This window comes from Mastomys coucha, unplaced genomic scaffold, assembly GCF_008632895.1.
Source record: "Mastomys coucha isolate ucsf_1 unplaced genomic scaffold, UCSF_Mcou_1 pScaffold22, whole genome shotgun sequence".
Taxonomy (NCBI): Eukaryota; Metazoa; Chordata; class Mammalia; order Rodentia; family Muridae; genus Mastomys; species Mastomys coucha.
This window is the reverse complement of record NW_022196905.1, coordinates 188,815,959-188,834,001: the sequence shown is the minus strand read 5'-3', so window position 1 is coordinate 188,834,001 and position 18,043 is coordinate 188,815,959. Positions and strand designations below refer to the sequence as shown.

The window sequence follows — 18,043 nt, the reverse complement described above, 5'->3', positions numbered from 1 at the left end:
TTGCAAAGCATATTTTAATGGACCTATGTAAACTCTTAAGAATATAAAATTATTTTATGGTGTTTAAAATGATGTCAGTATCATAGTCCTTTATGGTGTAGTAATCAGTAATAAAACAGCGCAGTGAGCACCAATTAAGGAACATCAACTCAATGGGTATGCAGCCTGCACGCTGATTTAAACGGTTGCTGATTGGAATAAATGGATTTAATATGTACTTATTTGCAGACGGTAGCTTCTCTGTCACCCTACTAGGACTGGCGCATGCATAATCTAAGAATGATACTTACTTACAACTTTAATGAGATACTAATGCGAATCATTTGTTTTAAATCTGCGTCTTAGAAATTATGAAGCACACAATGCCAAATACAAAATCTGCCCTCCACGCCAAGGACTTCGCAGTTGGTAGCCAAGGCGAGGAGCACCTCCTTGCTTTAATGTGCACCCATCTGACTGGATTAACCTCTTCTGAGGATAGGTCCCTAAGCTCTGACTGTTGTCATGAAAGAGAGAAATATTTCCAGTGTTTTCAATCCTCTATTGTTTGCCTATGTCGAACTCAAACCTGAGTCAACTCCACAGTCCTGTGAAAATACTGTACAATTTAATATGTTCCAACCAAGCACACTGCCGACAGCGGAAACAGTGGGAATTGTTCCTAACCAAACACATCAGCAGCAATGCACACACAGACACTTTCTGTTCTCCCTCGTGAGCTCCTTAATATACATGGAGCCAATGTGGTTGCCTTTGTTTTCTTCTCCGTGTTTATGAGAATCGGCGTGATGGTGATTTGGAATCAATATCGTGCCAAGTTGCCTTTTAGACATCCATGTCCCTCCCCAAAGAAGACGTGTTACAGTCTTTGACCTCGTTTATTTTAAGTGAACAGCCTTCCTTGGTAATACGGCTGAGCAGGTCCTCCTGGTGTGGCGTTTATAGGTCAGCCGAACTGCTTCTGCCTGTTAACAGCAGTTCTTAGCCAGAAGCTGTAAGGTACTCTTACGTACACTGGGGTATCTATCGGTGGGTTAGTGGTTCATGTTAGCTTGCGTTGAGTCTCCCCTTCCCCTGCAATGATGAACTAACGCATCTGCAACGATGACTAAAGTGGAGCTTTGTCAGATGTTTCCTGGACCAATCCCGAAACAGACGAAGATGCGCATGCCCTGCCTCACGCAGGTACGCAGGCCTGCGTCCTCTGAGCTGTAAACGTGACTACTGGCTTAGTCAAAATGGGACCCTTGGTGCTCACAAGTTGCCCGACTAGGGTTTTGCCTGTGCCAATCGCCAGCAGTTTCATCCTAGACAAGTTAATCCCCTGTCCTGTGCCTCCATCTCTTTGCCCCTAAAGTGGGAAGGACAAAGATGCTACCTCTGAACTCGCAGGAGGGTGAAAACGCATCAGTGAATGGATTGTAAATGCTTCGCATAGTGTTCACATATAATTAACAGTTAGTAAATGGCAGTTACGTGCTAGGGTGAGGGGAAGAAGCATATAGGTGACAGAGAGGGGGAAGATTTGTAAACCAGGTAGTACAAACCTGTTCTCCTTTCCCAACAGATCGCTTCTCCATAGAACATACAGAATCCTTCATAAGATGTGTGTCTTACTGCTTTCCGTGTTAAAACTATATGGACCGGGCAACAAGAATACATTGCTTATCCCGATGCTAATGGGGACTATTTATGCATTAAGTCACATCTGTAAAACTCTTCAAAGCTGTAGATTTGGATGACAGTCCTTAGATGAACCTGCAAAGTGATGTTGTACCTTCCTAATTGTCATGTTAGGAAGTAAATGCAACCTGTCTACAGGTACTCCCTAAGTACCTTAGAGGCCAAGCTCAGTACTAGAACAGACCGGAAGGTAGCAGAACATCTTATCCATCTCTGTGTGTCTTCCTCCCAACAGTGAGAAGGCTTAAAAAAGAGAACGGATTCTCTATTACAGAACACTGGGAGAAGCGTGTGCAAAGATTGCGGGACCAGCCCTTTGCTTTGCTGGTATGGAAAGAGTATTGGCTGGTTATACAATAACCAGTACTTCCGATGAGTCCACCCTTTCACCCAGTCTCCCAGTCATTGCCCACCAATGTCAGCAAGTAGACTGGGGACCCCTAGTGTATAGACTTTCATTTGCTGTGTCCCAGGGGTCACTGTGCAAATGGATGGATTTTGAAAGAGCAACAGTTAAAGCCAGGAATTAGCCAGAGCCTGAAAAGGCATCTGACATTTCAAGGAGATCTTTTATGAGAGTTAGATCATCTTCACTGATAACATGGCTAGACTGAGTCACTAGGAAATTGAGGCATAACTCTGTGTCAGACTCTGAGAGCCTTGCCAGCGGGGACTAGGGGAAGATAACTAACTACCCTGAATGGCACCAACATGGACTGGGAGCTTGAATGGATACAAAAAGAAAAGCAAGGGGGAAGGGGGCACATGAGTATCAATATTTCCTTTTCTCTGCTTCCTGGCCACCTGCCATGTGTACTGCACCACCACCCCCCGCCCCCATCATACCTCTGGAAGACAGAGCTAAAATGCATCATCTAATCCTTTAAGTTGCTTCTGACTGGCATTTTTGTCACAGCGATGTGTAGCTAACTCATACACTCCCTTGACATTAATCAAAGGAGTCTTATGGAAGACTTCTAAAAGAAGGTGGCACTATTCCCATGGCTTTAGTAAAGATTCATGTCCTTAGGTCAAGAATGGGTGCACAGTCCTGATCCCCCTGTAGCAGGACATATATGTTCTGGGGAAAGAAGATGGCTTCATGACAGTGGTTCTTAGCCACGTCTGGAGCCAGGCGGCCCGTGGGCTGACTGCATACCTGCACTCAATTGCTCTTTCTCTCTCCTCTCCTCTGTATTTGATGCCGCGGTTACGCTTTCATCCTAAGCTGTTGGTGAAGATTAAGTAAACGAATAATCTAAAGTGCTTAGCCTAATACCATAAACTAAGCCTTCTTACCTTCAAGAAGCAAGGTTGGGAAGGGAGCACCCCGTGCGTGTTCTAAGGTCATTCTGAAACTGGTCTAAACAGAAAGCCGGTCAGAGGTAGAAATGCAGGAGCTGTTGATACACCTGCAGAGTGATACCAGGCACTCAGAAGCAGAGCTCAGAGAAGGATCTAGAATGGTCTCAACCACCTGTATTTGTAGTGTGTGTCGTTTTCAGAATCTGTCTATTACCAGTTCTCTCGGATATGAAACCCAAAATAAAGTTTGAGGAATCATCACCCTACGAGAAATATGGAAATTTTCTTGTTCTTCATGGGTCCCCTTAAGAGATAAATAGTCTAAACACCAAGGAAAGTAGTTCATGAATAAAACATAATAATAGCTTTTCTTAAATGACTAACCCATAAGAAAGTTCCATTCAGGGAGAAAACACCTTAAAACTTGGTACAACTAGTTGGTATTCTTTTAAGTTAAAACATTCACTTTTCAAAGTAATTTCTCTGCAGCCTAATGTGCATATCAGCAACTGTCAGGTATATTGATTTTTAACTGTACTTATTGTTTTTACGATTCTTATTCCTAATGGCCCCTTGATACATGTTTGCATTTTTTTTGATTATCTCCTGTACTGGCTTCTATAACAATATTTTTTATTGTTGCAATTATTTTCCTAACTATTTTAACCTTGTGTACCCACATTTCCTTGCAATTTCCTCGATTTTCAGAATCAGGCTTTTGAGGCCTTCATCACAAACTTTATCCTTCAAAGTAAAATATGGGCGATTGTTTTTAATCTTAACTTTAAGCCATCAGTGATTCTTTATGATATTTAATATGTTCCTTGTGATATGAAAATGATAAATCTTGGTATCTTATTCTCAGTACAAATATTTTCGAATCTGCTTTTTAGTTTTTCGTGGATGCTATGTTGACATACTTCGGATATTTCGAGTGTTGTGCTAATTATGATTTACTGTGTATTTTCAAATGCATTTTCTAATTTCAGCTCCTCCTCTTGGTGTCTACCTGAGCCAATGACAACCCTGCCTTTACTGTGCATCAGCCCATTGCTTTGCATAATTGACTCTGTTTGCTAAATTAACCTGGACTGACTAGTCAGAAAGAGTTCAGTCCCCCTAAACCTGCTAATAGAGATCAGAATGTAGCTTCTGTTCTTTATTTTGTTTGCATAAACTATAGCAGATCTGATATAAAAACACATGATATACTGGCCAGCTTTAATCAGTGTAACTAATTTTTATGAACTAAGAATTCCCTTGGAAACACTACCCTGCCTGAATTGGAAATTCTAGATTATTAATATCGTTATGATTATGTGCAGATCATCAAATGAGCTATTATAGAACTCTTGCAGATTATATAATACTTAGAAGGAATTATTAAAAATTCGTATCAGTGTCATGATGCAATAATACATTTCTCCTTTAATGCTTAAGAGATGAATTATGCTTACTAAGTTATGAACGCAGAGTAGACCTAATGTCATTTCTTCTTTCACCTTAATTTCCCTTGTAATGTATTGTCAATTAGCCATAAACGTTCTTATTTTTAAAGGCAATTCAGAAGCCTCTAATGGAATTCTGTGGCAAAGCGAAGGATCCTTTTATATACACAGTACAGATGTGTCAAAACCACTTATGGGTTTGTTTACCCACATGACACAGCCAGCAGCCCGTAATGTCTCATACGAAAGTTACCATGTAAATCATACCGTTAAGAGTACCACTGCTACTTGCATATGTCAGTAATGAAAAATAATCAACATAAGCACCTTTGAAAAGCAATTTCAGATCATTAAAGATGTATGAATTTTGACAAAGCAAGAAGATTTGAGGCTTATTAAGAATATATTAGGTCTCTACCGTGAGTGACGAGAGAGAGGCTGTGTGTCTCAGAAAGATAAATGGCACACAGGGAACTAGAGACACAGTCTTGGTCCAGCTGGTCCTGTAAACTTGGTGAGAAAAAACAGCCTATTTTAAGATGGTCCTTGAGATGAAACAATGTCTAGGGCCACTCCTGTTCCCTAATGGACTACATATGTGAAGCAGCTTGTCCATCTGGCTTGGAGCCAAAGGCTACTGGAGACTCCTACAAGGGCTTCATATGCCCTTTTCCAAGTAGAATGAAAATACATTTGTCTGATGGTTTTTCCATTTCATTCTTTTCCTTGATGCCTATTTACTTATTAACTTTGGTTACTGTAGATCTCATAGCAGTAAATTTCCAAAATTCTTTAGTCATAAAGACCCCATTCCAGCAAGTGTGCTTAGCTGTAGTCTTAACAGGAATGAGAACGGCACGTATTCCAAAGAACCCGTGCAGGGAGGTGTTAGCATCCCCCCCACACACAGAGACTGATCTTTAAAGTGCTGCGTGGTTCCTGGCGTCATGACCACATTGACTAAATTTGAGTGTAGTGCATTTTTAGAAGATTCGAAGTACATCTCTGTCATGTGATGTGAGTCTATGTCAGCTGCAGCTACTCGATTTGCATGTTAATTCTGAAATTTTCCTTGTCCCATGTGACACTTCTGAAATGTCTGTCTGTTCTTTTTTTTTCCTTTTTAATTTCCCAAGCTCACTATTTGGATAAGATAGTTAAAGGTACTGTATATCTACTCTTTGTTGACATATCTGCATAACTATGTAGCCGTGTATCAGATTGTGTCAGGTGTAACAGTAGACATTTTCATATTTTTCATATTTTTGTAAATTATAACTTGGGCTTACGTTGTGTGAGATGCCTCAGATTTAAATTATTGAGACTTAAATTGTCTGTGTCTCATTTTTATAATTTTCGGTTCTCGCAGATTTCATTCCAACTTAAAACAATAGTTTTCACTAAAACTGAAACTGAAGATTACAGTACATTTGCTGTTTTTTGGTTTCACTCTATTTTGCTTGAAAATCTACGTTGCTCGCAACTCAGCTAATGAGCCTTAAATTATAAATTAAAGAATCATAAATACTCTTATCACGGAATGAGAGTTGTCACTCTAGAGAGCATTCTGGCTAACATGTTGAGAGAGAACAATCTCATTTATCCTCACATCGAAGCTTCTTTGGCTCTTTCTAAATGTATCAGAATATATATGTACAGATGATGCCATAATTTCTCTTTCGTTATTCTTATAAAACTATAAAATCTCATGCATGCCATTGCATCAGAACTGATAACGTTGCTCAGCAAAAAACAGCAGAGGCTCACGTCTTCAGTTACCATAGAAATAGGTGGAGCGATGCTGTACGCAAAGAAAACCCTTCCCCCTCTCTCCTCAGATGACCTATTTTCCTCTCCTTGTTTGTGTTTTCCATTAGAATATGAAAATATTCATGGCAATATCCAGGCTTTCCTATCCTGATTCCAAGTGCAAGCAGTTACCCCTGATGCACACTGGCAGTGGGGCAGTTAAATACTTCTACTTCAGTAAAAACCACAAGAGAACACACCAAGAAGGAACCCTTACCTTTTATGTATGAACAACCCATAGATACAGACGGTAACTGTCTAAAGACAAAATAAGCCGCAAAATGAATCTCATCCTGGCCTGATGGTATCCTTAAGTATCACTGTGTCAGAAGCCAACCGTCTTCCTGTTAGCTGTAATTGGAAGAACTTAAGAAACAGGACGTCTCTCTGAGATATTTCCTTCTCAAGTTCTGCACTGGAGACCCATACATGAATAATCATTTGAATGCAGACTAAGCATTCTTACAACACATTGCTCCCTTAAAGCTTAGGTACGAAACAAGTGGGGTGTTCTCATGATAAGGAGCTGTGTATAGACCCCCAGTTGCTGGAGCAAGTGTTTTATTATATATATTTTATACCAAATGATTAACAGTTAGCCAAAGAGACTTGATTGCTAGCCAGGTCAGTGCAGGAGTTTAGACCATTTAGAGCATTCTGTCAGCACCATGTCACACTCATAAACAGGGACCGCAGAATCCACCTGAGCATCATCCTTCATAAGTAGATCATGTTGGCTGCATGCCAGATGTCATCAGTAGGCAGTGACAAAATTTGGTTTCTGGAGGGGGGAAAAATTATGTTAGACTGAGACAATTATCAATTTTGGATATATTTAAATTAATGATTTCCCAAATTTTCCCTTCTTGCCCATAAAAGCAGACAAGATAGGATATAAAGGTAACAGCATAAAAGCCTTAGGGAGATTGTCAAACAATATCACCCCTCGCTATCTGTCTTGAAGCACGCCACTACCGTGTTTTTGTTTAGTCTATCGATGTTTTATTGTGGTCCTTATGGTATTTCATTTTGTCCGTCCTAAGTAATCAAATATGCACAGCTCTTACATTTAGTTGGAAATCCTGTTGGTCCCGTCCCATCCGTATGCAGCCTGAATCCTAATGTTTGTTAGAATAGACGCTAAAGCTGCTTCACTTCTGGGCTTTGCTTACTCTGTGAAAAGGAATGTACTCTTGGCATAAAGTATAGTCATTAATACTGACCTATACTTTGTGTGGTTATTTAATACACTGTAATTTCACATGAATACTCGGCAACTCTAAGGCCAGATAAAATTAATGTTCTCTTTCTAAACATCAGTCATAAATTCATATCCACACTCATGTTCTTGAATTTAGGGGAATATTTTCTTTTAAAGCAACCAGGTGCTTTAAAAAGAAGCTTCTAGCAATGTTTGCCACAGATCAAAAATTGGAACAAGGGGTTCTGAAATTATTTTCCTGGGATGCTTCTTCCAAACCATAGGCTATACCTTGTTGCTTTGTGAAAGGGGGGAAAAAATGTCAAGTTAATTTTGTCTGGCCTGAAGCTACTTAGTGGGTCATTGCATACATTTCTGTCCTACACAGGTAAGTGGTGTCTCAAGGGTCAGGCCAATCAAAGATGCCACTTGGGTAAGAATTAGATTCCTTGGATAATGTTGCTGTTTCTATCCATGTGCAATTACAGTCTTTGTGCTGTTTATAAAGGCCTGTTCCCACTAAGTGTCCTGTATCTGTTTCCTTCAGACACAGTCTTTCAGTACTCAAATCACTGGTGTTTCCCTTCCTTGTCTTGACAGAGGGTTGCCCCGGCTTGTGCAACAGCAATGGAAGATGCACGCTGGACCAAAACGGCTGGCATTGTGTTTGCCAGCCAGGGTGGAGAGGAGCGGGCTGTGACGTAGCCATGGAGACTCTCTGTACAGACAGCAAAGACAACGAAGGAGGTAAGGGAAATGCTGAACCTGAAAACAAGGTGTGTGCCAGAGCCTGGGTCCCTACGTTACAGTGACTGCAGAAGTACCTGTTGGAAAGAAAAAACAGATCCCTGTAGATGAGGTTGGTTGAAAATGTGTGAGTGCTGAAGGGTTGATTACACTCCCTGATTTGCCTGAAAACGAAAGCCTGGTGATTGGAGAGGCAAGGTTACTGGGCTACTGCATAACGCCCATCGTTCGACATTCCTTTCTCTGATTCCGGGGTGACTCTCCTCAACAGTGGTGTTCAGGGTATTTTAACAACTAAACAAGCTAGAAGACGCCAGGCATTTTTTTTTTTCAAACTCTTCTGCTAAACACTATCGGCAGGGAAAAGAAAAAGAAAAAAAGCAAGAGAGAGCAGTCGCCTTGAAGCTGAATTCCACTGTCTTTTTATCCTTAACTTTACACCCCTATAAAAGGATTGTGATATTCCACCCAATTTAAGCCTTAGGCTAGGAATAATTATTCTCCCCCCCCCCTTTGAGCACATCCCCCATGCTATTGTATTTTAATTTCAGAGAATAGAGAGTGGGAGTTGGTGATGGAATAGTTGCCCCTGACAGCTGTTTAATTTTGACAAACCATTAGGAGCGAATCCGGTGGCAGGTGGAGTTGCTGTCTGAGTCTGAGATCACCTCCTCGAGGCCTTAACTTGTTTCAGCCCCCTCAGCCCTCCAACCCTGCTCTTCTGGAAGATAGTCATCCTGGACAGTAGTGCTGGCTAGAGAGCACCGATTTTATAGAGGCAGGCAGAACTTCCCTCCACTGTGAAAGTAATTAGATGGCGTTCAGCCACATCTGTAACTCGGCTCTCGATAGCTTCACCTAAAAAATGGAAATAAAAGGCTTTGAAGGTTTTAAGTGAAAAGATGTGTTCGGATTTTCAGAGTGCTGCAGCCGTTGTCATTCCAGTTTTCCCTCTTGTGTTTCTTGTCTTATCTTGACAAGGCCTAGAAGGTTGCCAAAGACCTGTAGAGTGAGGCCTCCCTAACTCCTCTTCTCCAGCAACCGAGCCAGCATCCCTCAGCAGCACAGGCAACTTGTTAACTTTCTTGCAGACTGTTTGATGATCTTCCCCTAGATATTTTCCTTGGCTATCAAGACAAGCCAGTAACCCTACTTAAAAAGCCTTCTTCCCTCCCCCTGCCCCCGCCCCTAATGGATTCCAGCAGCCGCTAACCCTCAGAGCTTTCCTAGCTAATAATATCTTGTTGCCCAAACTCCTCTTGATCACGTGCTTATAGAAATGGCAGCATTAATCCTCTCTGAGACATAGCCCAGATGGCAACCTAACTCCTTGCTTCCCCCCAAAGAGCTCCAATCCCATTGTCTCTGGCGCCAGGGGAGGAGAGTGACTCTTTCTCCTTGATTGTGCATTCCAGGTTTTTGTAGTCCTCTAAAAAGGAGATTACTTTGAGGGGGTCCTACTTGCTCTCGGAGGGATGCAAACTGCAGGCCAGGTCTGTAGAGACGAGGCAGAGTAATTTAGGGGCTAATCAACTCTTTGGTATTATTATCAGCCAAGGAGGTTTCTCCTTTTCCTCAAAAATGTATCAACTGTGAATTGGCCCCATTCCCCTTTGTTTATTCTTATTAGCATGAAACTCTGCTATCTCTCGGCTTCTCTCTCTGAGGGGAAATCTGAGCTGATAGAACCACTCCTGTGAATTCTCTATTATCTCACAGAATTTGCATGGCTGTCCCTAACCTAATTTTGATGTTCTTCAAAGAAGGAGTCTCAGGGCTGCCTTCATCATATCCTGAGGTGGTAACCTGGGTGCCTGGTAGCCCAACCTAAAGGGTTCTTTGATATAGGCACATGGTAGTGCCTTGGAGACAGTATCTGCCATTCTAAAGACGATCAAGATACATGCCCTATCTGTTCATAATAGTGGGATCGTGTGATAAAAGGAACAATGGGGCAGAAGGCTTAAAATAGGATGGTGCAGAAACTTTAGGACATCTGGACAGTAGGGTGTTGCAGAGCCATTATCTACTTTAGGTTTGATGTCAGAATATTGAATTAGCCAGCACACCTCTAAGTAACTTGACTTGGCATATTAAGTCACTGAAAAGGAGCTGCTGAAGACTATGATTTGGCCCTAGCCAGAAATTAAACAGCACCGAGTGTGTGTGTGTGTGTGTGTGTGTGTATGTGTGTGTGTGTGTTCTTGTTTGAACACAGTCTTTGAAAAAGACAGGGAAAGTAGGTTTACCATTCCCAAAAGTGACAAAGATAGATTAATGTATGGCCAAAGTGATAGGCTTATATTAAAATGTCTTTATAAAACATAACACAATGTATAATGAATATACACTGATAGATAAATAGATAGATTGATAGATGATTGATTGATAGATGATAGATAGATGATTGATAGATTATACATAGATGATAGATAGATAGATAGATAGATAGATAGATAGATAGATAGAATTGATATATAGATGGATGGATGGATGGATGGGTGGATGGGTGGATGGATGGATGGATGGATGGGTGGATGGGTGGATGGGTGGATGGGTGGATGGGTGGATGGATGGATGGATGGATGGATAGGTAGATCAGTAGGTAAGTAGACAAATGTATGTTTAGACTAAAACAAGCATGTGTAGGGAAATAGCTAAATGTCTTCTTCCGCCAGTGTTTTTCCTCTAACTCCGTGCTAGTTTTCCTTTTCCCACCTGACCAACCCTATCACCACTGTCTGATTATAAAGAAGGAACACTTACCTTCCTGGGTCCTTCCTATTGTCTTTCAGACATAGTGGCTCTCAGATTCCAAACAATGGACAGGCGCTTCTAAAGGAGCAGGAAGAAGGAGCCACTAGTAGACTAGAAGGAGCCGAGTCCTTACTCACTCTTAATACCTATCACTCACAGGAAGTAAACCTGTGGCCATGTCTTTTTGAGGTTCAAACAGCTGCGGTGTGCACTGGATGGCTGTGGCCTTTTGAAGCTAAGGGGGATCTTTTCCTCATGGTAAGGTCTCTGATAAAGATCTCTGCTTTGGGGAATTGACAGTAATCCCCCTTCACCAAAGCAACTCCAGATTTCAGAGAGAAGCCACTGAAGCAAGTTTAAAAATATAAGCTAAGTAAATAAAATGGCAGGGAATAGCAGTGGTAAGAGATGGGCAGAAGATAAAGGCAAACAGAATCATCAGAGATTAAGTACTCGCTCCCAGAGACTCCTAACATTATCAGACTCCTAACATCAGCATCTCTAGGTATCATGGTAGAGTATTGGCTTGGAAAAAGTGCTTACTGGTTTGAAAAACAACTGGCTCCTGTGTGAGGCTAGTGATTTGGTTACCATGAACCTTTTTGCTATCCACATGGTTGTCCTAATTAATTTGACTGCTCATGCACTTTTGGGGGTTTTGTGGTTGTTATTTTGCTCCTGATGCATAGTAAATTATGAAAATACACAGCGCTTGTGTGTGTGTGTATGTGTGTGTGTAGTGTGTGTGTGTGTGTGTGTGTGTGTGTGTGTGTGTGTGTGTGTGTGTGTAGAGAAAGAGAGAGATTTTTATGTATCCATTGACTCTGCAGTATGTGGTATCTTTGGTCATATGGATATTTTCTCAACTAATATGAAGTAATGTTTTATGCAATTTATCTTTTCATTAATAAGCTGTAGTTTTTGAACTACAGCTTAGTTTTACACATATACATTGACTTATATATGTGTCATAGTTTCTTCTGGTTTGGAGGCTAGTTTTTTTTTTAATAATTCTATGGCTTTCTTAATATCTATAGTTGATGAGTAACACTCTTAAATTATTTATTTTTACTTTATGTCTACTGGTGTTTCGCTGTAAGTGTTTGGATGGGAGTGTAAGATCCCCTGGACCTGGAGTTACACACAGTTGTGAGCTGCTATATGGATGCTGGGGATTGAACCCAGGTCCTCTGGTAGAGCGGCCAGTGCTCTTGACCGCTGACTCATCTCTCCAGCCCAGAGGTGTAGCACTTTTAAGTAACTGTTGGAGTGAAAGACATATAAGAACTTGAAGAATAGATAGTGTCTGGGGATGAGAAAGAACGACAAAGACATCCCACAGGGCATTTCTACTTGTTTAGATGAAGTTCCTGCCTGCAAGGTAAAGGACTTGGACTTGTTCTTTGGAGCACATACTTTTTATTTTTTAAAGCCAGGTGTGGTAGCATATAATCCACACTGCTGGGGAGGCAGAAACAAGTAGTCCCTGGAGCCCATTAGCCAAACAACTTTATCTACTCAGTGAGCACACGCGCACACACATACACACACACACACACACACATACATGGCACGTTTAACTCCAGCTCCAGAGCATCCAGTGCACTCTTCTGGCTACTCTGGGCACCTGCATGCATGAACACACACACACACACACACACACACACACAGAGAGAGAGAGAGAGAGAGAGAGAGAGAGAGAGAGAGAGAGAGAGAGAAGTAATAAATATAATTTTTTAACTAAGAAAAAGTGATGTAGGTAGATTGGTTGGTACCATTCATGCGATTGGAAATACAGGCGAAGGAACAAGTCTAGAGAGGCAGGGAAACACATTGTGCTTGACACATGGTAGGTACCTGAGGTACATTTGGCTTCTCATGCCTGTATAATATGCAGCTAAAAAGATCTAGAAGGTGCATTTTTTTATAGGTCAAAAATTGATCCCTCAGAAGCCAAGAGCATAAAATTTATATGAATGTGACCTTGAAGACACCAAGACAGCACAGGTTCCCATAGAACAAGAATGTGGTGAAAGTCAGATTACTGTAGAAAGGGGCCTCGCACACACGTTACCAAAGGATCATTGGAGTCGTAAACTGTGCACGACACACTGATAAAATCTCCCAAGCACCGTCCTGCCTCGGCCTTGGGGCCTTGCTGTAGCCAAGAAGCCAAGGCAGTTGACAATACTCAGCCTTAAGGAAAGGAGACAGTGTATACTTTCCCCCCCTCCCCCAGTAGATAAAAATTTTAGAAACAAAATGTCCATTCTCAAAGAAAAAAAAACAAGAGTCTGGCAAAACAGAGCAAAGCCAGTACCAAAGGTAAACTAGAAAAAGAGCCCAGATTTAATAATTTGACTGAAGGTGTACTAATTAAATCTGACAGAAAAATATACCAAGGATGATTTAAAATGTTATAAAAAAAATAATAATAAAATAGGGCAGGGAGAAAACCTGGAGGCCAGAGCAGAGGTTGGCCTTTGTGGCCACAGGCTGATTTTTGTAAATAAACTCTGACGGAAACTCTGTGGTTGCCTTCATCTACTTGCATATTGTCAAAGCTCCTTTGCAAGGACTGCTTCCTAGTGACATGGCTCACAAAACCTAAAATACCCACTATTTGGCAATCTATAAAAATAAAGTTAACTATTAAAGAGAAGCAGAAGCCTCAGGGAAGACGAGAATGTTTTAAAATACGGACAGAATATAACTAAAGCAATAATGTGAGGAGTCAAATGGAGGGAAGCATAAATTACGTATCTACTTTCCATCAGAGTGCCACTTATAACGCAACCTGATGTGAGGAAAGGCTCTTCACTGATGATGAAAGTTGCTACTCAGTGAGCTTTGTTTAAAAAAAAAAAAATGACGTCTATTCCAGGCCAAATGTGAGGCTCTGTGACATTCTTGAGATGACCATGGAATCCCAGTGATTTTGAGAAGCTATTCCATAGAGACAGTTTTGCAACACTGTATTTGGGCAAGTGGGTAATCAACTTAGTGGTACCAGAGAGGCCTCTCTGCTGTGAGCACAGGCAAAGAATGAAAAATGCCTTCTCAAGTTCTAGGAAGTGAGATTCATAACCATCCGTCACTGGCTTGGGCAAGATACTGGTAAACTCTGCACAAAAATAACAAACAGTGTGTCCCTGCACCTCGCCTGTTGAAAATGAGATTCTCCCTCTGATGGATGCTAGTGGAGAGGCTTGTAAAAATGCATTTCCAACTGATTAGTTCAGAAGGTGTCAATCTCGTGCAATTTTATGACCTGCAAACTACATGCCAGATGTACATTTGCTTTTTATAAACTAACAAAGATGAATGGCTAAATCTGAGCATTCCTCGTTGGCAGCTGGACCATATATCGCCTAAGGGAGGGCATTGTGGGAGTATTGGGATGGGAGCAGTTAACTCTTAATCTACCAGATTAATGGGGAGTAAATATAATATTTGAAGGTACTGTCCCCTTGTGGAGGAGGGTTTTCTGTGGGGAGGTGCTCTAGGAATGTAAAAGAGCAATGTTTAATTACTCTCTCAAGCATATGTATCACACTCTGAAGCTACTCGCCTAAGTGAAATAGATCATAGAACATACAGTAAAGAATCCCCATAGAAACTCTACATACGATCATAAATCACCACTTAGTGGTTAAAGGTGGTTTTAAGGGGTTGTTTTATTTTGATTTTGAAGCCAAAAATGATACAGAAGCAATAAGTTAATCGTCTACTGCTTGAGAGAGCTAGGTCTTCAAATCTATGCTTCTATTCCAAGAGAGGTGGAGGGAAAAAAAAACTTATCACATTATTATTATAATATATCCTCATGAAGAATAAGGCCTCAGCAAGGCCTCATCTTTCTTCCATTAGAAATATCAAGAAATATTTATACATTTTTCATCTTTATGGCTTTTTCAGCAGGAAAGAAGTATTTTGATGAATTTACATGAAATTTCAAAGCTCAAGTTTCATTTGATTATCTTAACACATGGTTTTAGATTTTTGTCAAAGAAGTAAGTGCTGCTTCAAATAGGCATCAACCCATGACCTTCATAATATGAATATCTACATAAAAATGGCACCTATTAAGAAAAAGATGTAATGTCTCTCATCAGAAACCCAGACCCATTCATTCCTATGTGTATGGAAATTATCACAGTCATTTAAAATGCTTACATAAGAAGAGACCAGCATCATGAATATATGTCAGGTACCCCCCGCCCCATTGAACTCGCTTCCCTCAACTTCAAAGGAAGTAACAGAGAGAATTTTAGTTGCTGTCTGTGGATGCACTCAGCTTCTTCCAGTTTCAAGGGATTACAAAAACATCCAACCCAAATAGACTTTAAAGTAAGAGGAATGCCTTAGCTTCTACAAGGCCAAGGGCAGCTTATTAAAAGACCCCAAGGAGGCCACTGTGTTTATGGCCTGCTGGGTTTTGCTCAAGCCTTTGACTCTGCTTATTCTGGGATGGACCAGTTGCCAGATAGGTCCTACGGTGGCCGAAAGATGGCTGCAGACATCCTTAACTCCACAACCTTAAGTTTCACCCCAGTGGACCTCAGGGACAGAGGCAGAGGCTCTCTGTTCATATCATTCCTGGAGTCATCCTGACACTTTCAGTCCCTGAAATTTCTGGACTACAATGAAGGGCCTATGCATTCATAGGCACGTGGTCTGAGAGCTGGAGAAACTAAATATTGAAATGAAAAATCAAGGAAGGACAGAAGTAAATGAAGTAAACAGAAGGCCTGCTCTATTCTCCTTCGGGCAGACGTGGTGACTCACAGTCCAACCCTGTGCGTCTCATGTTACTAACCTCTCCTACTGGCTGTTCACCCCCTCCTGGCCTGGAAGTGTAATCTAGTTCTTCTGCTAAAAGAATTTAGTCTGTTTTTATTTCTTTTGAAGAATCTGCATGTGCCATATCAGGCATGTGGAGGTCACAGGACAGCTTTCAGGATTCAGTTGTCTCCTTCCACCATGTGGGTCTTGGGGCTCAAACTCAGGTCAGACACAAACCTTGATAGCAGGCACCTTTACCCACTGAGCCATTCTGCCAGCTTATCAGGGTCATTACCTCCTTCTGTCTCGGTTTGCCATCAGATAAGGAAAGGGCAAACTAAGTATGGTACAAAGCAAATAAATTATTAGGATGTTTTTTAAATACTGAAAGTAGGTTTTTTTTTTACTTGTATAAATAACACATAGCCATCGTCTAAGTATTTTTTCATCTAGGTTTTCCATAGATCACCTGCTCCTTACTTGTAAAGTAGCTTCCAACTGTTTTGTCAGTTACCCAAGAATGTTTTATGTCTTCACACTAGTTTTCATTAATCTATTCTAAGAGATACAGTTACCAAGCGGTCTAGTTTTACATATTTAACTGGTGCACAGACAATGGGCTTAAAGGGCAGGTCATAGCAGTGACTGACAGCCACTCACATATCACAAGGTTGGTGATATGCCTCACACAGAATATATTCAGGCCTGAGATGCATTCTGAGACCTGCATCACTGGACCATTTGATCACTGCACAGACTTCTGAGTGCCTTACGGAAACCTAGACATAGAAGGCATTCGCTTATCCCGGTTTCCTAATGTTAAAGAGACAGTAATCCTGAAACATGAGAAGCTTCTGTCGTCTAACGAGGCACGTCATTTAAAATAGCCTTTTCATTACACCCCATGGAATATACCCTGAAGGGATGGCAGATGATATCATGGAACAAATGATAAACCAGCAACATAATCACGTATTATCACTATTAAATATTACGTACTTGATGACATATTCCTTGCAGCCCAGTTTTCTCTGACTGGCGGTGCACTGAGCAAGCAGGGCAGCCCAAGCAAGCAGCAGCGCTGGGTCTTTTGAGACCACTGACTTACATACAGCTCCTTGTTAACAGAAATGTGTCGTGTGGCGCGTGACTGTGAGCCACCAAGTGTCCCTTTGTAATGTTCTTAGCGAAGTCATCGGTGACTGCATCCAAGCTCCTTTACCTCATGAATATCGTAGGTCCATGTTTCATGGCTGATCCTATTTATAACCTCCATCATAACTAGTTCACATTTGCTATGTTTTTCTATTTTTTAATAATACTGCATTTTAGGGACAGCAAAGAAAAAGATCAATTTGAGAAATGCCTTACTCTCTGCCGGAACGTAATTTACCCTTCTTAGGACAACTGTTTCTCTGGGAGATGGCTGGCTAAACTCACCCCTTCGTGTTAGCGTGTTTGTGATAGCCCCTTCCCCATCTATCCCTTTGCAGTCCTTTTCCGAATGTTAGAGCTTCATCCTACACGGGTCCCTGTCTGTTTTCTCTATGTGCCTGGGAACTCCTGGGGCATTTCTCTAAAACAGAGACGGCTTCAGTAATTGTGTTTACAACTAGTCTTGATTCCTTCCTGCTAATAAGGTGTTCTAATCAGTAATGCACATTCCTCACTGGGAATAAGTGTTAAACATGATCACTTTCAACCGCTCTCAATCTAGCTCGTTTTTTTTTTTTTTACTTTCTGTAAAAGCAGATTCGAGTACGATGTCTGTATTTCATCGGGCTTCCAAAAGGATGCCTCGTAGAGATAGCCATCGGAGACACAATGGCAAATTAACTGACATAAAACAAACCCGCCAGTAGACACAAGTCACCCCACGCTGGGCGCGCCGCAGCACACGGAGCAGACCGAGCTAACCGGCTAACCGGTTTGCTGCTTTCTCTGCAGATGGACTCATTGACTGCATGGATCCTGATTGCTGTCTCCAGAGCTCCTGCCAAAACCAGCCTTACTGCCGTGGCTTGCCTGATCCTCAGGATATCATTAGCCAAAGCCTTCAGACACCATCACAGCAAGCTGCCAAGTCCTTCTATGACCGAATCAGCTTCCTGATTGGATCGGATAGCACCCACGTGCTCCCTGGAGAAAGTCCGTTCAATAAGAGGTTAATGCTTGCTTTCCTTATGTAGACTCGTAAGGATCTTGAGAATAGTTCTGCACACTGTCTCTGAAATGCTGATGGCTGTGTTTGAGAAAACTGCTTATATATGGTTTTTTCCTTTTTTTTTTTTTTTTTTTTTTTTTTTTT

The 18,043-nt window shown here is 41.4% G+C and overlaps 1 protein-coding gene across 19 annotated transcripts in view; it reads left to right on the top strand.

Annotated features, from left to right (window-relative positions):
* The window catches only part of Tenm3 (teneurin transmembrane protein 3), a 1,282,613-nt gene that overhangs the window by 1,190,549 nt on the left and 74,021 nt on the right, over positions 1-18,043 (top strand). For 11 of the 19 annotated variants that reach the window (XM_031339793.1, XM_031339788.1, XM_031339781.1 and 8 more), the window contains 4 exons: positions 5,573-5,599; positions 7,125-7,145; positions 8,047-8,193; positions 17,683-17,899. In XM_031339793.1, coding sequence (XP_031195653.1) covers positions 5,573-5,599; positions 7,125-7,145; positions 8,047-8,193; positions 17,683-17,899 — 412 coding nt within the window. The remainder of the gene's footprint in view (positions 1-5,572; positions 5,600-7,124; positions 7,146-8,046; positions 8,194-17,682; positions 17,900-18,043) is intronic. The other 8 variants (XM_031339798.1, XM_031339790.1, XM_031339787.1 and 5 more) reach the window with 3 other exon arrangements.